At 40.5% G+C, this 27,428-nt stretch overlaps 1 protein-coding gene and 1 non-coding gene across 5 annotated transcripts in view; one reads left to right on the top strand and one right to left on the bottom strand.

Annotated features, from left to right (window-relative positions):
* The window catches only part of HDAC8 (histone deacetylase 8), a 244,923-nt gene that overhangs the window by 214,734 nt on the left and 2,761 nt on the right, over positions 1-27,428 (bottom strand). For 2 of the 4 annotated variants that reach the window (XM_022565591.2, XM_089904374.1), the window contains 2 exons: positions 25,289-25,419; positions 22,969-23,110 (listed from right to left, as the gene is read on the bottom strand). In XM_022565591.2, the coding sequence (XP_022421299.1) occupies positions 22,969-23,110; positions 25,289-25,419 (273 nt within the window). Of the gene's footprint in view, positions 1-740; positions 20,345-22,964; positions 23,111-25,288; positions 25,420-27,428 lie in introns of those variants that run through there. The other 2 variants (XM_022565592.2, XM_089904375.1) reach the window with 2 other exon arrangements.
* On the top strand, positions 26,426-26,528 carry LOC115802309 (U6 spliceosomal RNA). The gene has a single exon (XR_004022735.1). It is a non-coding gene; the product is annotated as a U6 spliceosomal RNA (small nuclear RNA).

The following is a 27,428-nucleotide window of genomic DNA, read 5'->3' as shown; positions in this document are numbered from 1 at the left end:
ATTGCAGACTTGACTTGCATTTCCCTAATGACTAATGTTGAACATCTTTTAATGTCTTTATTGGCCATTTGTACATCTTCTTTGAAGAATTGTCTATTCAAATCCTTTGCATGTTTTTCATTTGGGTTATTGGTCTTTTTATTGCTAAGTCGTAAGAGTTTTATGTATATTTTGGATACAAGATTCTTATCAGATATGTGATTTGCAAATATTTTGTTACATTCTATAGGTTGTCGCTCTACTTACTTGCAGATATCATTCGCAGCACAAATGTTTTTAATTTTAATGAAGTCCAGTTCATTTTTTCTTTTGTCACTCGTGCTTTTGGTGTTGTATCTAAGAAACCACTGCCTAACCCAAGGCCACAAAGATTTACTCCTAAGTTTTCTTCAAAGAGTTTTATGCCTTACATTTAGGTCTTTGATCTATTTTGAGTTATTTTTTCTATATGGTGTGAAGCAAAGCTCCAAATTCATTCTTTTTCATGTGGTTATCCAGTTATCCCAGGACCATTTGCTGAAGAGACTATTCTTTCCCCATCATATGGTCTTGGTATCCTTGTCCAAAACTGACCATGGATGTATGGGTTTATGTCTCAACTCTCAATTCTATTCTTTTACCTATATGCCTTTCCTTATGCCAGTAACAGACTGTTTTGATTATTGTAGCTTTGTAGAAAATTTTGAAATTGGGAAGTGTGAGTCCTCCAACTTTGTTCTTCTTATTTTAGAATTGTTTTGGCTATTCTGGGTCCCTTGCAATTCCATATGAATTTTAGGATCATCGTGTAAATTTCTGTAAAAAAGCCCAGGCCCAGATGGTTTCACCAGTGAATTCTACCAAATATTTAAGGGATAAATAATACCAATTACCTGTAATGTTTTCCAGAAAATAGAAGCAGAGGGAACACTTCTCAACTCATTTTATGAGGCTAGTATGACATTATCTGGTATACAGAAAATCCTAAGGATTCTACTAAAAACCGTTAGAAGTAATAAATGAGTTTTAGCAAGATTGCAGGATACAAGATCGAAATACAAAATCAATTGTATCTCTATACCATAACAATGACCAATACAAAGATGGAATTAAGAAAATTCTACTTATATATTATAGTATCAAAAAGAATAAACATCTAGGAATAAATTTAACAAAAGAAGGGCAAGAAAAATATATTTGTATTTGGAAAAAAATGTATACTGAAAACTACAAAAACATTATTGAGAGAAATTAAAGAATATCTAAAGAAATGGAAAGAAGTTATGATTCTTGAAATGTACATTTTCAAGAGGCCTGTCCTAGTAGAGCTAGAGATGGTAGTTTCAGAACTTGAAATATGCTGATTGTTACGTGAAGGATGAAGGAAACAGCTGAGGGCTTCCCTGGTGGCGCAGTGGTTGAGAGTCCGCCTGCCGATGCAGGGGACATGGGTTCATGCCCCGGTCTGGGAAGATCCCACATGCCGCGGAGCGGCTGGGCCCGTGAGCCATGGCCGCTGAGCCTGCGCGTCCGGAGCCTGTGCTCCGCAACGGGAGAGGCCACAACAGTGAGAGGCCCACGTACCGCAAAAAAAAAAAAAAGAAAAGAAAACAGCTGATGTTTTTTTGGATGTGGGGAGATGCCCTTTAGAAATTTATTTATTTCATATATTTTGGGTGTTTAACTGCAATTTGCTAGAAGTTCTGAAAAGTTTTTACAATTTTGTCCATTTTCTACAGTGCTGCAGTTGTTGGAACTTCTGCAAATTTCCATGGTTGTTGGTAATTCAGGACAAGGGCAGTCTTTCTAGCTGTAACTTTGGCATTTAAGGGCACCCCCACCCAAGCCTATAGCCTTTATGATCCAGCACAAATCAACTTTGTGCTTAACAAAGTTGCATTCTTACTTTCAAATAAGGTACTTTTCCCCTTATTTCCAGTACTTGCTAATCGAACCTCTTAATCATTCCAGGAATGTGCCATTGGTGCTTCTATTGTTGCTTCATTAAATGATGCTATCTGTACTGTCATGGATAATTTCTATGTTTAAGAGCTGAAATGTTCATAGGAGATCAGCAGGAGAGAAAAATTAAACTAACTGGTCAGAGGTGAGAGGTACACCAGAGATGGAAAGCAAGGTGGCTATCGCAGAAATCAAAACTGGCCAAAAATTTTAAGTGTTTTTTTCCTTTTTATATCTCTTGCCCATCTAATTCTAATCCTCTCTTGGTATTATCATGTCTCTCCTTCTCTCTAGACAGTACTCATAATCCTGCTTTTATGCCTTGACCCACCTGTAAACCTACACAGGTCATATGGTATTACGAAAAATCAGGAAAATAAAATTCTTGAAATCTGTTCTTTATGTTGGTACACAGACTATCTATTGTAAAATATACATATTTTACAAATAGTATTACTAAAGTAAACCTGTGGCAGACACACTTCTAAAAAGTTATGTGATAACTGACTCTTTGCAAATCAAATCTTGAATTCACCAGAGGAGTTAATTTAAGGAACTCAGTGGATGAATTCTGTCATAGTGAAGGCTCCTTCTATAAAATGAATTCTCCATCCAACCTCTGTATCTATCCATTTGGCAACATGCATGTTTTTTATTCCCTGAGTTTTCTTAAATTGGAGCACACCTATACTTGGATCTTTAAGACAGTGCTGAAATCACTATTAGAACACAGCTTTCTTTTCCTCTCTGCTGAGTATAATGATCTAGGGAAGGAAAAGTGAACTAACAAATCCTAGCTTGTGTCATTATAGCTTAAGACTGGTTAACATATATATATATATTTTTAAATAAATTTATTTATTTATTTATTTAATTTTTGGCTGCATTGGGTCTTTGTTGCTGTGAACGGGCTTTCTCTAGTTGCAGCGAGCGGGGGCTACTCTTCATTGCGGTGCGCAGGCTGCTCATTGTGCTGGCTTCTCTCGTTGCGGAGCACGGGCTCTAGGTGTGTGGGCTTCAGTAGTTGTGGCACATGGGCTCAGTAGTTCTGGCTCGTGGGCTCTAGAACACAGGCTCAGTAGTTGTGGTGCACGGGCTTAGTTGCTCTGTGGCACGGGGATCTTCCCAGACCAGGGCTCAAACCCATGTTCCCTGCATTGGCAGGCAGATTCTTAACCACTGTACCACCAGGGAGGCCCTGGTTAACATATAATAGGGTATTTCCATGCCTAATGTCCAAGCCTCGTCAGGTCTTCTGTGGGCTCCCTTTTCTAACACCCTGTTTACTACCCCTGCGGCCAGTTCACGTCACTGTCTCTTGTGAGAATTGACTCAATGACTTTTACAGATCAAGAGTTTCTGTATTTATTTATAATACCATTGTTTCCTCTGTCGAAGAGGGAGACTGAAAAACCAGAAATCTTCTGTAATTTGATTTCATAGTTACGTCCAGCAAGTCCTTTTAGAGATTTACATGTTCCAATGATAGAAACTGAGGTAGGACCTTGTGTCTCTCTGCTTCAGTTTTTTGACTTATCACAAAGTTCCTACCATACCCCACCTCCTTGAAAGAAATGTTATCATGATAAGTTTAAATAAAGGCATGTATAAAAAATCCAAAGTACTAACTGTCCTAATTATCTAACTCACAATTTTTCTCTCATTAAGACCCCAATTTTAATTTGACAGAGCTAAATAAATCAGCTTTATGCACACCTGCTTCTTTCTACATAAAAAACGCACACAAAATACATGCACCTGATTGTGGGAAACCAGAAATTAGTCCCACATGACGGATTTTCTTTTAACCACCCACTTTACATTTATAGTCCACTTTAAGGGCTCTGTGCCTGGAGTTGGCAGCTCTAAGAACAGTGAGATCAGTTTGTCTACAGTTGTTCCCAACCTTCTTTGGCTCTGGTACACCTACACTTGCTTCCAAAAATATACCCCCCAGTCTGGTGCTCAATGGAATGAAAATCTTTCCTGAGCTAATAGAATATAAAACAGAAAAGGCAATGGACATAGTTCTGCATTTTAGAGTACTCATAACAACACAGTGAGGCAAACCCGTGCAAATGACGCAATTGACCCTGCATCAAGAGAAACAGAGCTTTGGGCTGTTCTTTCAAAGGTGGTAAAGATTTACACTTCTCAGTCTGCATCTCCCAGCTTGGCCTCCTTTGCTTTTGAAGAGATGGTCAGCCAAGGTAAATGGTGCGGCCAATAGCACTGCAATCAGCGGAAGCTAACTGGTTTGTACAAGGACGAAAATCATGGTCTTGGTCCTATTAGCGCTATGTTCTAAATGCCTGAGCTAACTAGCCACTGACATTGCCTGTGAGAAAACCAACCTTCATCAGAAACAGAAATGTACTTGAGTACTAACACATAAATTAATAGCTCAGTCTCCAGGACTTGAATTCAACATGAATCTTATTCCAAAGTTGCCATTTAATATGGTGGAAAAACCCCTATTTACCTGAACAATTTTCAAAGTTTCACAATTTGTATTATTCCCCCCAATAATTAACTTTATTTCAAGTAAAAGGCTTGAATTCCAACTATTTACACCACATTTCCTAAAATTAGCATGCATTTCTGAGAAATTTTTACTAGACATTGATATTATTTATATGAAATAAGCCTTGAAAGGCAAGTCTCTAAAGTTAATTGGGGCACCTTCTTTACAGGTATCTATTTCTCCTATAGGAAATTCACAGGTAGGAATTCCTGGTCAAGGCATTAATAAGAGCTTAACAACCTTCAAGATACCTCCTAATGGAAACTATAATAATCTCTTAAAGAAGTTTTGTTAGTTGTCTGGAATAAAGTCCATAATTACCCCTTGACTCAATCCACCTTGTATGATCTATAATCACTGTTATATTAAAGTACATCAGGCAAGATTAGTGATTTCAACTCCTCTCTGCTTATACCTTACCTTGATTTGCCCCCAGTCTCCAGAAGAACTTAAAGAGCCATTTTTTACTAAATTCCAAAGACAAGATATAAAAGGCATGGGGAAAAAAAAGTTTCTCAGAAGAAAAACCCACTGAATTCTAGTAAGGACCAGCTAGGAAGTGAATGTCGCTTACTAGCATTCCAACTAAATTTAGTGGTATCGATTGTATACGAATGTGTGTGGATCACACATATGGTCACCTTATTTTTGATAAAGGAGGCCAGAATATACAATGGAGAAAAGACAGCCTCTTCAATTAAGTGGTGCTGGGAAAACTGGACAGCTACATGTAAAATAATGAAATTAGAACACTCCCTAACACCATACACAAAAATAAGCTCAAAATGGATTAAAGACCTAAATGTAAGGCCAGACACTATAAAACTCTCAGAGGAAAACATAGGCAGAACACTCTATGACATAAATCACAGCAAGATCCTTTTTGACCCACCTCCTAGAGAAGTGGAAATAAAAACAAAAATAAACAAATGGGACCTAATGAAACTTCAAAGCTTTTGCACAGCAAAGAAAACCATAAAGAAGACCAAAAGACAACCCTCAGAATGGGAGAAGATATCTGCAAATGAAACAACTGACAAAGGATTAATCTCCAAAATTTACAAGCAGCTCATGCAGCTCAATATCAAAAAAACGAATAACCCTGTCCAAAAATGGGCAGAAGACCTAAATAGACATTTCTCCAAGGAAGATATACAGACTGCCAACAAACACATGAAAGAATGCTCAACATCATTAATCATTAGAGAAATGCAAATCAAAACTACAATGAGATATCATCTCACACCAGTCAGAATGGCCATCATCAAAAAATCTAGAAACAATAAATGCTGGAGAGGGTGTGGAGAAAAGGGAACCCTCTTGCACTGCTGGTGGGAATGTGAATTGGTACAGCCACTATGGAGAACAGTATGGAGGTTCCTTAAAAAACTACAAATGGAACTACCATACAACCCAGCAATCCCACTACTGGGCATATACCCTGAGAAAACCATAATTCAAAAAGAGTCATGTACCAAAATGTTCATTGCAGTTCTATTTACAATAGCCAGGACATGGAAGCAACCTAAGTGTCCATAATCGGATGAATGGATAAAGAAGATGTAGCACATATATACAATGGAATATTACTCAGCTATAAAAAGAAAGAAAATTGAGTTATTTGAGGTGAGGTGGATGGACCTAGAGTCTGTCATACAGAGTGAAGTAAGTCAGAAAGAGTAAAATAAATACCGTATGCTAACACATATATATGAAATCTAAAAAAAAATTGGTCCTGAAGAACCTAGGGGCAGGACAGGAATAAAGACGCAGACGTAGAGAATGGACTTGAGGACACGGGGAGGAGGAAGGGTAAGCTGGGACAAAGTGAGAGAGTGGCATGGACATATATACGCTACCAAATGTAAAATAGATAACTAGTGGGAAGCAGCTGCATAGCACAGGGAGATCAGCTCGGTGCATTGTGACCACCTAGAGCGGGGGATAGGGAGGGTGGGAGGGAGATGCAAGAGGGAGGAGATATGGGGATATATGTATAGCTGATTCACTTTGTTATACAGCAGAAACTAACACACCATTGTAAAGCAATTATACTACAGTAAAGATGTCAAAAAGAAAAAAAGAATGTGTGTGGGTAGTTGGATTAAATATTTGAAAATGCGTTGAAAAAAGAAAAAGAAAGTTGAGTTTTATCTTAGTGATAATACAGTTCGTATTAAAGACAGGTTGGGGTAGAAAATTAAATGAAGGTAAAACTGTAGAATCACACGTGGCTCTATCCAACTCTCATTCCTTCTTCTCTTCTTCCACAGAATTCTTGGTTCTTATATTTAAACAGCAAAACTGAGGAAACAAAGACTCTCACTACAATTCAGACATTAGAAAAAAATAGAAAGTCAGACCAATTAATTCTATAGATACACATTTTGAATTTGCACCTTCAATTTTCATTTAAGTTTTCTGAGAAAAGATGATACCAGCATGGGTTTGGTGACTATGGAAAATAAATTGCAAGGCTTACTCAAAGTGCACACTGTTGTAGAAAAATTCACCAATGCTGTAGATACTTGCCCTGCTCTAGCAAGGACCAGCTTCAGGAACTGTTCAGATTTATTATAAAAACAGGTACTGGGAAGAACAATAAAGAAAGGTTGTATGTCTCAGACTATTTGAAATGATTCCATTAAATAGACTGAAAAACACATTACAATACCTAAAATAGACTGAAAAAGGCATACTACTGAATATTATGACTAGCACTTCTCAAAACCGTCCAGGTCATCAAAAACAAGGAAAGCCTGAGAAAATGTCACAGCCCAGAGGAGCTTAAGGAGACATGACAACTAAATGTAACGTAGTATCATTACACGTGGATGGGATCCTGGGACAGAAAAACAGTATTAGGTGAAGTCTGAATAAACTATGAACTATATCAATATTGGTTCATTAATTTTAACAAATGTATTATATTCATGTAAGATGTTAATAATAGGAGAAACTGGGTATGGGATACATTGGGACTCTCTGTACTATCTGCTCAATTTTTCTGTAAATGAAAAACTATTCTTAAAAAATAAAGTTTATTAAAAGTGGGTTCTATTTCTCAGGCTATTTGAAATGATTACACTAGTGAAAAAGATCTAATACTTGAGGGCCTAGCTCACAGGCCTGGATCAAGGGCACTCAGAGACTTCAGCCATCAGATAAGAACAGGACAAGGACTCCATACCCCCATAGTAATCCAGCTCAGAAAGCCACAAATCCAGGCACCCAAAATCCCTTCAGAGAATTTCAGTGGGAACAGTTGATAATTAAGATAATAAGCAAAGCCTATTTAACTTTCTTCATCCCAAACAACCCTACATCTTGAAAACACATTGTAGGCAGCAGGTTTCAAAAGCAGTGAAATCCCCATTTGCAGAAGTCAAACTAACAATTGGGGGGGTGGGGTGGGGGACAAGCCATCCCTGGTGACTTGCATCCTCCATCAGCTGCCAGCCCCTCCTGATGGAGAGAGGAGCTGGTATGGGAGCAGAGGCAGCCTGGGCCTTTAGCAACTCCTACCTCAGGCACTACGATGTTGATGTTGTCTAACACTATCGCTTACACAGACAAAGCACCCAAACTCCCTAAGTCAGACTCTTGCCCTCCTCTTGCCTAAGGATTCTGTAAGCACCAAGGACCATGGGAGCTCTATTCCTCAGTCAGGTTATGAACGCTGAAGGATAGTTTCTTAATGGAAATACTGACCATGGTTAATTAGTAAAACACAAATTTCAAGGTGAAAATCTCTTGATTCTATATATTCATTCTTTCATTCAAAGTATATATATTTATTAAAGAAGTATTATGAGCCAGATACTGGGCTCATGAAAGAAATTAGCTCAAGAGAACACTCTGAACTGATGAAACAGTTTAGATGAACATCAGATCAATAAATATAAATGTGGATGACGTTAATAGAATCTCATCAAGCAGAGAACATTCTTGATTTAACCTCGCACGCCCTCTATTGGTCTCTTGGTTAAAATGCAAAGCTTATATAACCCACAGTTTGGTAGGTCATGTTCAATATGATGGAAACCTGACGTGCTGACTGCTCATTGGACTTCGTGAACACTCAGACCTCTGACTGCTGTGTGGAATCTCCTCTCTCTCCTTCTCTCTCTCTCCCCGCTCCCTCTCTCTCTCCCTCTCCCTCTCTCTAATTTCATAATACCTGTTACGATACTACCATTGATTCATTCAACCAATATCTACTGAAGTCCTACCTTGAGAAGGCACTAACTCATCTTTCCAATTTAAATAACTTTATTCTTTATTTTTCAAACATATTGACATTCCATAAGTCAACTGGTAGTACCAGGAGAGACACTCCCCCAAAGGGTTGGGAATCAATGTTTCCCACTCATCTCTCTCTGCCCATCCATTCCAACTTTCATACTCGATCGAAATTTTTTAAGTTTTCTATGTGCCAGGTAGAGTTCTAGGCAGTGAACGAAAGTTTTTTAAGTTTTCTATGTGCCAGGTAGAGTTCTAGGCAGTGAAGCTACAGTAATAAACAAAACAAATAAAAATCCCTACCCCCTATGAAGTTTATATTCTAGTGGGAAGGGGTGTAAGGCATGAAATAAATAATGAATAAGTAAATTAAATAATTTTTTAGACAATCAATAGTATGGAGAACAATAGAACAGGGAAAGGGCAATGGGAGGCTTTTATGCAGTGCAAACTTAAAAACGTGGTCAGGGAAGGCCTTACTGAGAAAGTGATATTTGAGCAAAGACTTGAAGGAGGTAAAGGGTCATTAACTGGGAGAAGGATATTTCAGGCAGTGAGAACAGGAAGGGCAAAGGCCTGGAGGTGGGAACATGCCTGGTATGTTCAAGGGAAAAGAGGAGTCCAGTGGCCAGATAATAGCGAGGAAAAGAACAGTAGTTCTACGGGGGGGGAGGAGAAATAGGGGGACTGCACAGGGCTTTGTAGGCCGCGGTAGGCACTTCGGCTTTTACTCTGAGTGAAACAGGGAGCCAAGGCAGTGTTTTGAACAGAGGAGTAATAGGATCTGACTTCTGTTTTAATAGGATCACTATGTCCGCTGTGTGGAGAATAGACCTAACAGGGGCAAGGCCAGAAGCAGGAACACTAGTTGGGAGGTGGTTGCAATAATCCGAGAGAGATGAACTAGGGTTATAGTGCTGGAGGCAGTGAGAAGTGTTCAGATTCTGGATATATTTTAAAGATGGAGTTGGGATTTTTTACAGACTGAACGTGGGGTGTGAAAGAAAAGGAGTCAAGGATGATTCCAACATGTTTGGTTTCAACAACTGGAAGAGTAGGGCTGCCATATGAGGGGGGATTAGGAGTTAGCTTTTGGACATATATTAAGTTTGGGATGTCAACCAGACACCCACCAACCAATCTGCTCTCTACCATCTCCTACCTAGCTATCCATTTACCCACTCAGATTTCTCTATGTCACAAATCCCTTGACATCTCTGTATGTCTTTCGGTGTGCCACTTCCAATTTTACTAACAATACTGCCTCCTACTTTGGCAAAAAACTGGGTATTTTTGATGTCTCCCTTCACCTTACCCCCAAGAGCTAACTGATCACCAAGTTCTGTCAGTTATGCCTCTAAAATCACTCTCAAGTGCTCTTCTTCCTTTTCACATCCACTGTCACCACCTTTGTTCATACTTTCAAGATCTCTCCCCCGGTTTTTGAGCATAGCAATTTGATCTTTTCCTTTACTAGTGAGACTAGGTAGACGGGTCCAGTGGATCTGGGGTCAGGAGGTGGAGGCAAGGGGCAGGGCATAAGTAAGAGGGTCATTTACTCCCTTCCCTGGTACCTGGACCTGAAAGCGAATGCCAGAATTACATTTAAGAGAGAATGCTAGGGCTTCCCTGGTGGCGCAGTGGTTGAGAATCAGCCTGCCAATGCAGGGGACAAGGGTTTGAGCCCTGGTCCAGGAAGATCCCACATGCCGCAGAGCAACTAAGCCCGTGCGCCACTACTACTGAAGCCCGCGCACCTAGAGCCCATGCTCCGCAACAAGAGAAGCCACTGCAAAGAGAAGTCTGTGCACCGCAACGAAGAGTAGCCCCGCCCCCGCCGCAACTAGAGATAGCCCGCGTGCAGCAACAAAGACCCAACGCAGCCAAAAGTAAATAAATTTTAAAAAGAGAGAGAGAATGCTGAGGTTGAGCTGGGAAAGCATGCCTATAAGAAGATTATGAGATCAAGGTTGCCTTGAGCGCCCCCCCGCAAATACTTCCTGATCAACAACCTTCCAGTGAATCAGACAGTGGGCCAACCATGATGCCACTGGAAAGCTAACACCTCTTTCATGATGAAACTGGTCTCTCAGCCTTAGATTGCTGGGGCTAATTGCAGGGTACAAGGTAGGCAAGTGCATCGGGGAGTAGCAAGACTGGATGAGTGATCATGGAGTGAGAAGGGCATGAAGTTCTAGGGGCTGCTGATGTAGGAGGTGTGTGGGCGGATGACTGAATTTCACTTCAAAGGTTTCCAGGTAAGAGTCCTTCAATTTCTGCCATGGCAGATGTGGCTGTGCCAAAAGGAAATCACACCTGAATGATCCAGTTAGTGTAATTCATATATGGCAAACACTTTCTGGTGCTTAGTATGGGCCAAGTATTAGTCTGTGTACTTTACACACATTAGTTCGTGTAATACAACTGCTTTGTGAGGTAGGTACTTTTATTATCTCCATTTTATAGGTGAGGAAATCAAGGAACAGAGTTTAAGCAGGTTGTTCAAGATCACATAGGAAGTGGCAGTGCTGGGATTCAAACCCAGGCAGTGTGACTTGAGTCCCTGCTCTTACCCCCTCTGCCATGTTGTATGGTGAAAGCTAACAGAATGTGCCCTTGGGTGGTCCATACTTGGGTAGTCAAGATATTGACCAGACTCAGGGATGTCAGTGGTTCTAGCAAATAGCCAGGGTGAGAGTGGGCTGGAAATAATTAATGCCATGAAGGGAAGAGGTCTGGATGGAGGGGTATAGTGGATTAGAAATGAATTCTGAGGAGGCTGGAGGTGGAGAACCAATCGTATTATGTATCAGAGGTGTAGCAGTACTGCTGCTCCGCCAGGACCTGGTCAATCCATATGGCCTGGAAGGTTGTCTGCTGGTAGTGGTATGGTGGAGAGGTAAATGTGGGGGAGGAGGACTTTGAATGGCATTCTCCAAAACTAGTATATGAACTGGAGGCTGTGGTTGGAGAGCAGATGGCTATGGAACTTGTGAAAGTGGAAGGCCTTTTAGATGCATGGGCAGCAATGGCTGGGAAAGAGGGATCCACCACTAAGAAGGTGTTACAGATGTGGGAGGAGGAAAAATCTGCACTGAAGTTCATTGGGATGATATCCCAAGGACCTGAAGGTCCTTGGGATGATATCCCAAGGACCTGAAGGTTACCTTGGTGTGTCTTTGTCTCAACTGTAGGATCACAGAGGTATACCAGAGATTAGGTCAGATATGGGGCAACTGGAAGAACCCTCAGTCCAGGAGTTCTCAAACTGTGTTGTGCATCAGAATCACCTTAGGGAGACACTGGTTAAAAAAAAAAAAAGAATATTCTTGGGCTTTACCCCTAGTGGGTCTGATTTAGGAATCTTCATTTTAGAATTAAGATGCAGGTGGGCTGCAGGCCACAGTACGAAACACACTCCATGAGATTATATGCAAGTCTGAATAGGCTACGTTGGCCCACTGGAGGGGTGCCCTTGGGCACAGGCAACCCCCGATCCTAACAGAATGGGGCATCTTGGAACAACATAAACCTCTGGGCTGCCCCAGGATGGACCTGGATCTTTATGTTCTACACTTGCTGCCTCGGCTCCTCTGCGCTATAACAATTTGAGCTCATGATCACAAACTGCTTGTCCCTCTCAAAGGAAGTGTCTCCCTATCTTGAAGGTGGCCTTGATCACTAAGAGCTCTCATTCCCACTTGGGGTAATTGGCCTTGTTTAGGGCCAGCTTAGGTCCAGAGATCAAAAGTACCTAGGTCCTCCTGTGACAGGACAATACTCCCCACCCATCACCCCCTCCTCACCCACACCCCCGTACCTGGATGTTGAAGGCATTAGTCAGTGGTATAGACCAGGGCTGGGGTAGAAGGCCTTCAGCTACTGGAAGGTCATTTTTGTGTCTGGGGACCAAATTCCTTTCTCCTTAAGAGAAAGGATACTGGGGAACTGAAGATGCAGAGGTAGTAGATGAATTGTGGGCAGTATCAAGGGGTTGCTGACGTCTTCAATCATTTTAGGGACTTCATTTTAGAAAAATGTACATCTTATCCAGCACTATGTAAACTCTGCCCAGAAATATCACTTTCACACTTTGGGGCTTGGCCTGGGGATAGTGCTACTGTAATCATTCAACTACCACGCAGCTCAGACATTCTGTGACATCTCATTAAGTGAATTTATCAAAATATTGCCCAGGTAAATATTCTAGGAGGTGGTGTGTGATCTCATTTGCTGGAAGCAAGTGGGGACACTGCACAGGAATCTTCCACTCATTACCTTTCTTGATCCAGATGAGGCTGTAGGTGCCCCTAGGGGATACATAACCCTGTGAAGGCCAGAGCCTTATGGAATTGAGCTAGAAGGTTCTGGGGTAACAGAAAGGATTTTGAATAGTGATTACACTGAGGACAGAATAATCTTGACAAGAAGAACTCCCTGCTTTTTATTTTCAGAAAGGGTCTCAAGGTTAATGTGGAAGAGATGGAGAATCTGATGAATCCTGCTGCCAGCTGCTGTCCAGAGTTTTTATTTTATAGAAGGCCTTGATTTTAGACTCAGAGAGCACCTGCTCCTTAGGAAGAAGAAAAGTCCTGGATATCAGCACTACAGCACAGTCACCCTTGCCAATTAGGGGTGGTCCCACTGTCTCTTGGTAAGGAGTATCCTCATTTGCCTTATGAGTATGGGCTGGACCTAGTAGTGGAGGTCGAACAGTGAATTCATGTGATGTTTGGGAGGAGTAGGGGTATAGGGAAGGCTGGCAGTGAAACTTTGACAAAGCAAAGGGCCTGAGTCTTTAAGCCGATCGTGAAGAGTCTACTTTCAGCCAGGAGCTTACGGGCAAAGGGGACATGGAAGTGCAGTGGCTGACAAACAGTACCAGGGCTCACTTTAGCTGGACAGGCAGTGGGACCCCACTGGACCAGAGACTTGCCTGAGAGGCTACCTAAGACCCCCTGAGTGTAACCCAATCTGGATATAAGTGACTTTCATCAAACACTTACTATGTGCCAGGCTCTTTGCTAGGCTCTTTAATACAATGATCAGATTTAAGCCCCATCACCCTATAAGGTGGGTACTATTATTATCCCTAATTTACAACTGAGGATAATGAGGCACAGAGAGGTTTTGCAGCTAGTAACTGATGGAGCTGGAATTCCCTGTGCAACACTGAACCACTGTATTAGACTATCTTCCCTAGATCTCATCTGATCTGGGCTATTATGGGAAAGGTTTGTTTATTTTGTCTCATGATGGGTCTGTTCTGCAGGTGCCAGGATGGAATGGGTGTAAAGAGGAAGTGATAAGGACATGCGCTCCATGGCTGAAGGAGGAGTCTGCCTTGGTGCTGAGGCGACGTGGCTGATCCTGAATCCAGGTTTCCATTTTCATGCAGTGATCTATTGGTTTGGAAAGGCTGGAGGTGGGATGGTGTCAGTAGAGGAGGGGGTTCTGGCTGCTTGGTTAATGAGTTATACTGCACATACAGCACTCTGGAGAACTGGAACTGGAATGCAATCCACTGTCATTCACTCTGTGCATAAGGAGCTGGAGCTCTTGAGAACAGAGCTCTAGTAGCTTTGATCCCAACTGCTAGCTGGACGGTAACTAAGAGCTGGAGGTCTCATTCTATATTCTTCTTGTTGAGTTTGCCAAGACACAAGGCAGTTATATGGCTCTATCATTCACTGCCCCCAGGTGGAAGTCCCAGAAACCAATGGCATTCTAGGGCAATAATCTCTCCTCTCCCAGCAGCGAAGCAGGCAGAGGGGGCCCAGCTGGCACAGATCCCGTGTCACCAGGTGGAAGGCTGAAATGTCATGGGATAAGATGGCAAATAACAGAATTGTGGCAAGAAGAAGGGCAGGTTGAGCTAGAGATGGAAATAAGTCTTAAATGGATTATCAGAATGAGATAAAGGAAAATACTGGGAGCTGTAATGCAGAGTCAAACAGGAAGAGGTGAGGATGAGAAACAGCCAGTCAAAGTGGACAAAGAAGATGCGATCTCGGCAAATTCTGGAGGTTAGGAGTCACTGTCCCATGCTGGGTTTTAATACCTCCTAGTACATGTTTACATGGAAAGAGTGAGTCCCATTTAAGGGGATCTAGATGGGACAAGATGGCTTCTTAAGAGACTGACTACAAAAAGCAGAATCAAAGAATTCAAAGAGGCCTGTGAACAAGTGATAGAAGTGGACAAGAGTCATTTCATGGAGAAAGTAGAGGCCATGGGGCCAGCACTCACTAGTAGGCAACCCAGATACTTCTCTGCTATACCCTCCTTGACTCCTTTTGCTTTGGCTTCAGAAGAGGTGGGTCTCCTCCTCCCAAAGCCATTCCTCCCATCCTCTCCTGCCTCCTCCGAGACTTTGCTCCATTTCTTATCCTTCTCATATTTCCATTATTTCCCTTTCAGTCTACAAATGTTCTCAAAGCTCTTAAAACAAACCCAACAAGTCAGCCCTCAACCCTTAGTTTCCCTTGGCCACTGCCCTCCTCTCCTTTCTTTCTCATTTGAACTTTTGGACAGATTAATGTTCCTTTCTTGTCCATTTCTTTAGTTCCTGCTCACCCCTCAACAGTTTGTATTCCCATCACTCTCCAGAAAGTTCTCTTACCAAGGTCATTAATGACTATATTAATTGCCAAATATGACTGACACTTCAGTACTGCTCTGGATTGTTGAGAGCTCTTTTCTTCTTTAAACTCTTCTGCTCCCTTGGTATTCTATGGTCCCCTTCTATTTCGATTACCTGGCCAGTCCTGATTGCTGCTTTTCAGCTGAACTCACTGGGGCTTCTTCTTATACTTGCCCATTACAAGTTGGTATTTCCTGGGGTTCTGGGCTCTATTTTCTTTTTCTCCTCACTCTCTGCCTTTTCCCCTAAGTAATCACACCCATTTTCCTGGTTTGTGCTACCATTTCATATACAGGCAACACATCTGCTTCTAGTTCCAGCTTCCACCTCCATCTCCAAATCTCAGAATCCAATTTCCCTGGGTACTACCTCTGCTGCATACCACCACCTACTCCCGTGTACTGAGGTGGTATAATTCAGGGGTTAAGTACACAGGTTGAAGAATTAGATTGCCTGGGTTTGACTCCCATTGCTCTGCCTTAGTTCAGGTCCTCATCACTTGTCAGTGAGAGTGCCGATACCCAATTCAGTCCCTCGACCTACAGTCTACACCTCCTTCAATCCATCCTCTATAACTACAGTCAGTTCCCTAAAACACAAATCTAACCACGTTACTACCTAACATAATATTTCAGTGCCCCCCCCATTTCCTACTGAAGAGTTTCTCAAAGTGTGTGCATCAGAATCACCCCTAGATTTTGAAAGTGCAGGTTCTGATGCCCCAGTCCAAACCTACCTGATCAAGATCTCTGAGAGGTCTAGAAATCTGCATTTTTCAACTGAGTGACTCCGACATACATGAAGCCCTTCATGAGCCATTTCCTACTTTTCTACCTCATCTGCTGCCATTATCTACTTTGAACCTTAACCCTCCAGCAATGTGTGTAGTTCCCCCAATCCGCCAAGCTATTTCATAGTGCTGCTTCTGCAAGGCCCTTCACCTACTTGTCTCCCCAGCACACTCCTCTCCATCCTTTGAAGTCTTCTTAACCACAACCTCCTTACTGAGAAATCTTACTTTCCTTCTCTACAGCTGTTTCTCAACCATTTTTTCATTATCATTCCCTCACCCAAGGAGCCTTTTTAGACACCTTTTTCTAATTGACCTCTCCGCGAAATTTTATATCACAGATGTACTGTACATCTGTTATGTACTGTGACCCTTTGGAAAACCATAAACTATGTAACATCTAAGTCCTTGCTGCCCCCGCTCCCCTACCACCTGCCCCGGCAAGAATCAATTTTTGCTCCCTTGGGGGCAGTATCACTCCCATTGAGAATACACGCTCTGCAGCAGCAGAAGACACTGCTATCCAAACCGGTCTTCTTGAGGTTCACCTTTGGTTTCTCTGATAAGTCTTCTCTGATTCTCCTCCTGTCTCTCTCACCACTCCTTCTCAAGACTCAACTCTGTAGATCTTTCTTCTCTTGCCTGCCTTGTAAACACTGGCATTCCACAAGGCTCATTATTTGAGTTTTTTCCCCTGTATTATTTTACACATGCTTCCCAGGTTATTTTGTCTATTTCCTTAATTTTAATTACCACCTATCATGCTGCTGGCTCCCAAATCTGTATCTTCAGTGAAGATGATTCTCCTGAGCTCCAGCCTCTTGATAGTCTAAGTACGGGCCACAAATTGGCAGCCTTTAGTATTGCCTGGGAGTTTGTTAGGAATGCAGATTCTCAGGTTCCCCCAAGACCTGAACCAGAATCTCCAATTTAATAAGATCCCTGGGTATTTTGTATGCACATTAAAGTTGAGAAGTCATAGGCTGGACCCCATTGCCGACTCTGTAATAGACATCTTTAATTAGATGCTCCATAGGCAGAGCAGTCCCCATCCCCTACTCTTCTTAGTTAAAGGTAACACAATTACTCAGTCATCTACACAAGAAATCTAGATCACTCCTTCCTTATCATTTATATCAAACTGGTTACCATTCCTACCTATTCTAGCTCCTAAATGGCTCCTGAATTTATTCTCTCATCTATGCTCATCACCACAGCTTTCACCTCCTTTAGGATAGATTATTATCACAGTAAAGGTCCTAACAGATTTCTCTGTCAACATTCTGGCCCCCAACACTCACCAATTTATCTACCAACTATTGCCAGAATCATATTCCTAAAATGCAAATCTGATCATGTTACCTCTTCCTGGCTAAAGATTCCTTCAGTGATTCTTTACTCTTTTAAACCAAGGTTCTTAACCAGGGATCCACACATGGGCTGTAGGAGATCCTTAGACTTTCTGAAACTGTAAGGAAAAATTTGTGTATGTACATTTTTCTAGGGACAGTGTTATACAGCTTTCATCAGATTTTCGGAGGGGTCCATGACCAAAATAGGTCAAGAACCACTGACCTGAAGGATCAAGTCCAAGCTGTTCAGCTTGGCAAACAGGACCCTTCATACCTCTCCCACCTCACCTCCAGCCACTTGCCTATAGGAGCCCTTGGTTTCAGCTTTAATTATAGACCTGGAAGTGCCCTCAGCTTTCACACCTCTGTGCCTCTGCACATGCTGTTCCTGAAATAACCCCAAGGTCACATACACAACTAGTAAGTGGTGCAGTCCACTCCTTCTGGACGCCCCACTACCTTGTGCCTAACTCTAGCATACACCGACCATATTATGCCTCTATTGTAACAGCTTCCCACTTTGTTCCAAGCAGATTTTATTATAAAAAGTTTTATTAATAAAAGTAATATAATCATATTAGAGAAAATATATGAAAATATATAAAACAGAGAAAAGGTACATGTATATATCTGTGTGTGTGTATACCCACATATACATATAGTATATATATATAGTGTGTGTATGTATATATATATATTATATATATATATATATCATACTATCATCATCGTCACAAAGTCACTGGTATCATTTTGCTGTATTTCCTTCTAGAAATTCTTTTCATATGCAGATATTTTTTTACATATCTCTAATCAGAGTGAATATATGATGCTGTAGCTACCTGCCCTTTAAAAGCAAAGCCAACAATATACGATATGCATTTTTTCTTGTTATGCAGTTGTCCTAACCACCATTTTTAATAGTTATATAATAGCCCATCAAGTGGATATGTTGCAGTATACTACGTAACCATCCCGCTGTTGTTGAATATTTAGGTCTCCTTCCCTCCTTTTTTCTTGGCTATTATACGTGAAAGAGAAATTACCATCTTCATATACACAGCTTTTCCATATTTTGGATTGGCTTATTTCCTTAGATTACCAAGAGTAATAGATGTATGAGTTAAGATCTTTCTTCCTTCGGTTCAAATTTGGTAGAAGGAAAATATATACATGTATATATAATGTTTCAATTTTTCTTCCTCTAATTATTAGCGATACTAAATATAAATATTTTTTCATGTTTGTTCACTATTTGTTTCCTCTTTTGTAAATTGTTCATGTCTTTTACTCATTTATCTGAATATTAGTGTTTTAAAAAATCAGTTAGAATAGTTAATGATTTTAACCCTTTGTTAATATTTGCTGTAACTATTTTTTTGCCTCTTTTTATTTTGGTAAAATTTTAGCTGCAAAAGTTAGAAAAAATCTCATTGCTGAAATTTTGAAAACTAGAAAAACACATTTAAAAAATCATTTTAATTCTGTCACCCTAACGTAACCACTATTATCATTCACACTAATTTTTTTTAAAAAAATGCATGTATTAAAAAAAAATGCATGTATTTTACAAAGTTGTAACTGCAGTGTGCAAACAATTTTAAAACCTGTTTTATTAACCCAGAAGTATTTTTCTGAAATGCCCCATAGTCTTCAGAATCATCATTTAAAATAATAGCATAATATTCCATGGAATGGATTCACCCTTTCCTTATTGCTAGATATTCATGTTATGTCTAATTTTAAAAAATAAATAACACTGGTAAATATCTTCAGGTTTCTTTTCCATATTTTGAATTATTTTCTTAGGAAACATTCTCAGAAGTAGATTACTAGATAAAAGGGCATTAATACATGCTGGCTACCAAACTGTTTTCTTAAGGGGTTGACCCAAACCACACTATTACTAGCAAACTGAGTACCATTTTTTTCCAGTTCTATTAAAGATAGGCTAGGTAAAGAGGTTACCTACTTATCTGCATTTCTTTGATTAGTAGTGATGAACATTGTCCCATGTTTTCCAGTTGTGCTTAAAACTCCTTTGTAAATTGTCTATTCATGTTCTTTGCCCATATTTCTTCTTATACATCATACTGTATGAATGTCTGAGAAAATGCAAACCTGTCACATTTTGTCATATTTATGTCAAATATGCCTTTCTAGTCTGTGTTTAGATTTTATTTTTGAAATGTCCATAAAAGTTATTTTGGTTTTAAAATTTTATACAAATATGTTGATCTTTTCCTTTGTTTTTCTTCTATTCTTTCCTAAGCTTAGAAAACTATTCCCCTTTAGAAGCCTGATGAATATTCATTCATTCTAGGTTTTTTTTCCTAATTTGCTTTTTTATATTTAACTCTTCAATCCAGCTGCCACTTATTTTAGTTTATTACAGGAGATGAGAGTATAAATGCTACAAGCTGTCACAACATCATTTACTGAACAATCCTTTCCAATCACTTGCAACACATCCTTTATAACTGATTGAATTCTTATATGCAACAGTCTCTTCGGGGAGTATACTATAACATCATTTGTCTAACCTTATACCAGTGGTACCAGTGTTTTCATTATCACAGTTTTTTATGTTTAATATCTAATAGCATTAGTCTCTCATTACTCTTCTTTTGCAGAATTTTCTTTGAAAATCACTCTACTTTGGCTTTCAGATGCAATTATTTGCTGTCTTACCTCTAAGAGATAAACTTCTTGAGGGCAGAATTGGTTTATTTCCTTAGAATATTGCTGAGAATAATAGTACTGGGTCAACAGGTACAAACATTTTCCCCACTCTTAACATTTCCAACGTTTTCAAAAAGAGTGTGCCAATTTCACTGTAATCCTGCCAGCACCTGGATATTTTGAAATAAAAGATTTCTTTTTCAAAATTGGTAGGGGAAAAATGTACCATGCTTCAATTTCTGTATCTCTGCTTATTAGTGATGATAAAAATATGCTTGACACTATGTAGGTGCTTAATCAATGCATGTTGAATGAATAAATGGCATGTATGAACCTGTACATGTATTTGGGGATGCGGGGATTTAAACAGATACTGTGGTTATAAGAGATAAATGCCCGCTAGATGTTAAGTTTGTGGGCTAAATGCCTGTAGTCCATCTGCAGAGAGGTTCTAGAGGTGCCAAGAACGCCTTGGAATTTGGACCTGAATTGGGGCAATCTCTAGAGACTCTTGGTAATTTATATTTACCACAGGCATGTCTGTTTCCAGGTAGGATCAGCTGCAAGCTGTCTGAAACAGTTAAGATAATGGCGTGTGGGTATGCCCACGCCTGCATACAGCCCAGAGGCAGCCATAATTGGCTGGAGATAGAGTGTGCTTCCTTTGGCAGCAAAACAGTAGTAAGAAGTGGCAGGTACCTGGGTATTCCACTGCAAACTGACCCAGGCCCTAGGAGGCCTTAAGTGGTGAATTTAAATATATAAGCAGCTCCAGTGCCACATGCAGAAACTAGAGCTGACTTGTAGGACTGGGCATTTCCCATGAAACCACACTACTTTTCTTTTCAACTTGCTAAGCATGAGAAGGCAGAGAAGTCCTTGGTTCAGAGAAGCTTGGTTTTGTCCCTTTTATCTATAGCTTGAAGCAGACAGGGTCATTTTTCCCTCCTAGAGATCACTGTCTTGATTTTGAATTTTTTTAATAGAGCAAAAACTAACAAAAGGCAGGTTGTTTCTCTTTGTTTTTAAGACCATGTAAAACTCATTACTAAACACAGCTTCTCTATGCTCCACCACCTCAGTTGTAGATTCTAGTAGTAAACTTACTCAAGGATTTCTTTGGTCATGAAATCTATCCATTTGATGAAAAGAATTCCATATTATTACCTTAATCTGCATATGCTGAAATTGTGCTCAAGATTTTATTCTGAAAAATAAAGTGCTGTTTTCTCTAGACTCAAGAGCACTAGAGTATCAAGGTCATGGCAGATAGTATGAACAACTGGTGTGTGAATGATGCATTGGCAGTTCCTACCACTGCTGCTTTATTTCACTCAAATAGCACATTGATAAATTCAGTTTTTAAATTCCCTCTCCTCTGGAGGGGGGGATAAATTAGGAGTTTGGGGTTAACAGATACACACTACTATATATAGAATAGGTAAACAACAAGGACCTACTATGTAGCACAGGGAACTATACTCAGCATCTTGTAATAACCTATAATGGAAAAGAATCTGAAAAGTATAACTGAACCACTTTGCTGTACAGCTGAAACTAACACAACTTTGCAAATTAACTATACTTCAATAAAAATAAATAAATCAATAAATAAAATCCTTCTCCTCCAACATGTACTACAGCCATCTTAAGCAAGATACCAAATGCTGAATAAGGCTCAGCAGTCCCTGTCAGACACAGAGTATAGCTGTTTGAAATGTTAACATCAAACTCAAAAAGGACTTTTCCTGTAACTCCAAGTAGCACCCAATAGCTGTTGCACAAGCCCTTTCTCCTTAGGGTAACACCTCTCAGTTGCCACTTTGCTGCTTAGAGATGGCAGCATAAGCCTCTTTTTAAAAAAAATTTATTTATTTATTTTTGGCTGCATTGGGTCTTTGTTGCTGTGCGCAGGCTTTCTCTAGTTGTGGCGAGTGGGGGCTACTCTTCATTGCGTTGCACGGGCTTCTCATTGCAGTAGTTTCTCTTGTTGCGGAGCATGGGCTCTAGGCACGCAGGCATCAGTAGTTGTGGCACATGGGCTCAGTAGTTGTGGCACATGGGCTTAGTTGCTCTGCGGCATGTGGGATCTTCCCAGACCAGGGCTTGAACCCGTGTCCCCTGCATTGGCAGGTGGACTCTTAACCACTGCGCCACCAGGGAAGCCCTAAGCCTCCTTTTTGATTCTTCAGCCTTTTGTTTTAAATCTGTTCTCATCAATTCTCCATCTATTCAAAAATCTGTTTGCCACTCCTTTCAAGAACTAGCTCCAAAATTCACCTCTTCCAAGACTTCCATGATTAACTGCTCCTTATTGCTAAATCTCTTCATCTCATACATATATTCAATTGGTACCAAAATTGATGTTGCTCCCTAATTATTCTAGTTTTAATAATGTTTCTAGAGTATAAGTTCCTTGAAGACAGGGGAATTTCCAGAAAGCTTAAAAGGAATTTAGAGATTGTCTAGATATCTAGATTAATATCCTTTGCTCTGCCCATTTTCCTGATGAAGAGACTGAGACCGAGAGAGGTTAATCTGTCCAAGTCAGTCAGCCAAGTTTGTAGAAAAAGTAGGCATAAAGCCCAGGTGTCCTGACTTTCAATAGTACACTTTCCACTATATTATGTCATCTTTTATTTTACTTGTATCTCTTCAGAAGGCGTAGTAAAGAAGTGTCATACACACACACCCCCCACTCTCAATAACTGCCAATACAATAAACATAAGAGTTTACATAAATAAGAAACTGACTCAAGGAAAGAGATAGAAAGCAGAAAGGTCATTTTCTTACTTCTTTGCATGATGCCACCCTCCAGACCAGTTGATCGCTACTTTGCACATTCCATCAATCAGGCACTGGGCAGCTGTGATTGTAGCCCCTCCTACAGCTGCTGCATAGTCAAATATTCCTTCAGTGGCTGGGCAGTCATAACCTTCAGGCAAACATCAGAAGAGCTTGTTAAAAGATAAGCTGGATAAAGAGGGGTGTGATATTATGATTTATAATAAAGAATATACAGTTAACCCTTGAACAACATGGGTTTGAACAGCGCAGGCCTACTTACAGGTGGATTTTTTTTTCAGCAGTAAATACTACAGTACTACACCATTAGCAGTAGGTTGAATCCGCGGATGCGCAACTGCAGATGTGGAGGGCTAACTATAAGTTATACTCAGGTTTTCGACTCCACGGAGGGTGGGTGCCCCTAACCCATGCGCTGTTTAAGGATCAACTGTATTTCTTCACAGTTTGTGGCACAGAGTTCCTAAAATTCTTGGAATTCCTAAATGACGAGTTATAGATGTGTATTGGTTGTATTAATGAGGTAACTTGTGGACCAAGGATGGGGGTTGGTTGCCAGTAGAATTATGAGGGTTGGAACTATCAGTTCCACCCCCCTGACCTCCTGTGTGAGGCCAGAGGAACTGGTGATTGAGTTTGTAAAAAATGAATAAACACAAACTTCAATTAAATAGTCAGGAGACCAGAAGGGGGAGCTCTCACACGCTGAAACAATAACCAAGTTTAACAAGAAGAAAGACTTCTCTTCTTTCCTGGCAAGGACTCAATGAAAAAGCCATAGACTCTTTTTTTTTAAAACCATAGCTCTCCCAAGTTCCTTTCCCTCTCTGTAAAAGTGTTCTCCTTCCCTTGCCATGGCTTGCCACGGTTGCAGACCCCAAATTGCAATTCTCTGCTGATCCCAAACAAACCCATCTTTGATGGAGAAATATCTGGCAGCCTACTTGTTTAGGTCAACAAGTTTAATCACCAATTGGCCAATGACTTAATCATTCATGCCTATGTAATGAAGCCTCCATAAAAACCCCAAAGGAGAGGGTTTGGAGAGCTTCTGGGTTGGTGAACACGTAGAGATTTGGGGAGAGTGGCACACCTGGAGAGGGCATGGAAACTCCATGCCCTTTCCCCATACGTTGCCTTTATGCACCTCTTCCATCTGGCTGTTCCTGAGTTATATCCTTTAATGATTAACTGGTAATCTAGTGAATATATGGGTTTCCTGGGTTCTGTGAGCCGCTCTAGCAAATTAATTAAATTCAAGGAGGGGGTCATGGGAATTTCTGATTTATAGAGTGTTGGTCAGAAGTACAGGTAACAACTTGGACTTGTGCTTGGCATTCTGAGTTGGTGAGGTTGCTAGAACCTCCAATTTGCAGCCTGTCAGCCAGAGCACAGGTAACAGCTTGGGTTTGCAACTGATGTCTGATGTGGAGAGAAGTCTTGTGGGACTGAGCACTTCACCTGTGGAATCTGATGCTCTCTCCGGGTAGAGAGTGTCAGAACTGAGTTGAATTGTAGGACACCAAGCTGGTGTCCTGAGCATTGTTTGGTGGTGTGGGGGGAAATTCCTCCCTCCACACATTGGAATTGGGTCCAGTACCCTATTAGGAGGAGTAGATTGAGGTATGACAACAACATACCCTACCAGAAAGCTACTGTGCTAACATCAGCTCCAAAATGAGAGCTAAACACCTTCAATGTCGGGGAAGGAATTCTTCAGTATTACAGCTAGAAAGACTAAACCTTGAAGATTAATTAGTCACATCCTACAGATGGAGAAACTGAGGACTGAGAGGTGATATGTCATATCTGTGATGACACAGAGCCATGTCTGGGACCCCCTGGTGTCTTAAGCCCGCACCCCCGCCCTACACACATACCTCCAGTCCAGTGTTCTTCTATTAAATCATGCTGTTTCTCTAGACTATCCTATTGGCCACTTATGGCTTTTAAAAATACAGCTGTTTAATGAGAGATAAGGTATCAAACTTAGCAAGAATATAAATATACACTGAAGTTAAAATATAAGGTCACAGGCCAGTTAAATCAGTGTACATACAGCCAGACCCAATCTGGGCACTGCTATTAGGGCGCCAAGCAACTGAAAGGTTTTCCTCCATTTGATCCAGCATTAATTTTGCTCAACTCATATGGGAGTGTGGTTAAAGGAAGATTAATATTGTGGTTAACACATTAGTTGTTAACTTAAAAGTATTAAAGACCATCATGCAAGTTATAAAAGATTAAGTAGTTATGATCTATAGATGGAGGTCATCTATCTCCCATCATTGCCTAGTAATGACTTTACCTAGTCCATATTCTATGGAGTCTGGATGATCATCATCTCCTTCTTGGCTGACCTTCTGGAGATGCTGCAGATAGGCATCGGTGTGGAAAGTGGCCATCTCCTCCATGGAGGCCACTTTGGGCTTAACTATCCTAATAATAACAGGGAACAAAGAAAGGTGAGTGAGTCAGATCCAGAGTATGCCAGAACCTGGAAGCAGGAGCCAGCAGTTGGAGCGAAAATACAACTTCCAGCTTCTGGTTCCAGGAGGCTGAAGCAATAAACACGTTCTGTTCCTCCACTGCAATACAGTCTTCATTTCCTCACATCTACATGTTGACTCCATTAAAAAAGGGTGAGAGGATAGATATCTCCCTTGAGTTTATAGGCAGGTTAAAAAAAAAGAGTTATTATATTTAAGTTAAATAATCAGGTATTAGACAAATTTTGCTCTGTGAGTTACAACTATCATGACAAACCAGTAGGAAGAGATATTTTCATTTGAATCAGTTTTCCTAATTGGGCAAATACAATCCTTTCAGCTACATTTTTACTTTAATAGGCAGCTGTATTGTCATGAATTTTGAATTTGGAGTCAGAGAGCTGGCTTCCCGTCCTAATTACCAGCTCTATAACCTCAGATAAGCTGACTGTTCTGTAGTTCAGTTTCCTCATCTGTAAAGTGGGGATATCTTATGGGACTTAGGTGAAGATTAAATGATAACATACATGAAAATGCCTTGTGGATAACTGTCATTATTATTAATATTAAAGGATTAAAAAAATAGGCAACCAAAAAATGTGAAAGTTTCTATAATTGGTCCCTCACATCTGCCTCTGAGAGGAAGGAGAGAAGGAGCAAACAGGCTGGAACTGGGCTTTGCTCAGAAGCTCTCAACCCACTGTTCACAAGAAGTGAAAATAGGAGTGACGGAGAGAATACAGGGTGCTAACCTAACAACAGGACTTAACCACCTCTAACTTCTAGCTGCCTAGTCCCCATATCCTCTTCCTGACTCTGCCACTGCCACTACTGCTCTCTAGCCCTCACCACTCAAAGGGTGGTCTATGGACCAGCAGCAGCATCACCTGGGAGCTTGTTAGAAAGGCAGAATTTCAGCCTCCCCTCAGACCTACTGAATCAGAATTTGTACTTCAGTGCTCACTTCAGCAGCACATATACTAAAATTGGAATGATACAGAGATAGCAAGGCCCCTATGCAAGGATGACACTCAAATTTGTGAAACATTCCATATATTTTGGATTGGGAGTTTGGGCTTAGCAGATGCAAACTATTATATAGAAAATGGAAAGACAACAAGGTCCTATTGTATAGCACAGGGAACTATATTCAATATCCTGTGATAAACCATAATGGAAAAGAATATGAAAAAGATATATATATATATCACTTTGCTGTACACCAAAAACTAAACAACATTGTAAATCAACTATACAATTAAAAAAAAAAGAATCTGTATTTTAACAAGGTGATTCATATGCACATTCAAGTTTAAAAAGCATGACCCAGGCCACAGGGAGGCATCAGTGTTTTTTTTGTTTGCTGAAGGGGAACATGCCCATGAGTTTCTCCTGAATTAATATGGTTATACAGGCTACTACCATCACCAAGCAAGCTCAGCCTCAAAAAGTAAATATATATAGCTAAGATCCAAGGAGTCTTGCTTCTTCTTCAAGAAAACATGTCTACACCCTCAGAAGTGATAACTCTGCCCATTAAAATAAAAATTTTACAGTTTCTTGTACCATGTTTCCCGGCCCTAATTGCTCCCTCTTTTAATACCCTTCCTCTTCCTTAACAAATCCTTACTGAGAGCCTCCCTACTTAACAGCAAGGAAATTAGACAGTTTTGCTTTGCTTTGATTTCTTGTTTGTCAAAGTAATTTTTTGAACTGTTAAATAACTTTAATGGAAAGCATGTAGTTTTTCTGTTTACCAAACCTATGGGTTAAAAAACGGTTGAAAAACATTCATAAAGAAGATACTCAATAAATGATTTTGTTAATAATAAGGATAAAATTTACACTACCTTCTGGGAGATAAATGAAGCATATCACACTAGCCAGCATAGACAGATGTTCACCCAATTGGCCAGAAAATGTCACAAATAATCCTACAAGTGTCAGGGTTATAATATT

This window comes from Delphinapterus leucas, chromosome X (assembly GCF_059928025.1).
Source record: "Delphinapterus leucas isolate spDelLeu-1000000601 "Yukka" chromosome X, BTC_Dleu_Yukka2, whole genome shotgun sequence".
In the NCBI taxonomy this organism is placed as follows: Eukaryota; Metazoa; Chordata; class Mammalia; order Artiodactyla; family Monodontidae; genus Delphinapterus; species Delphinapterus leucas.
This window is presented reverse-complemented; position numbering and strand designations above follow the sequence as displayed.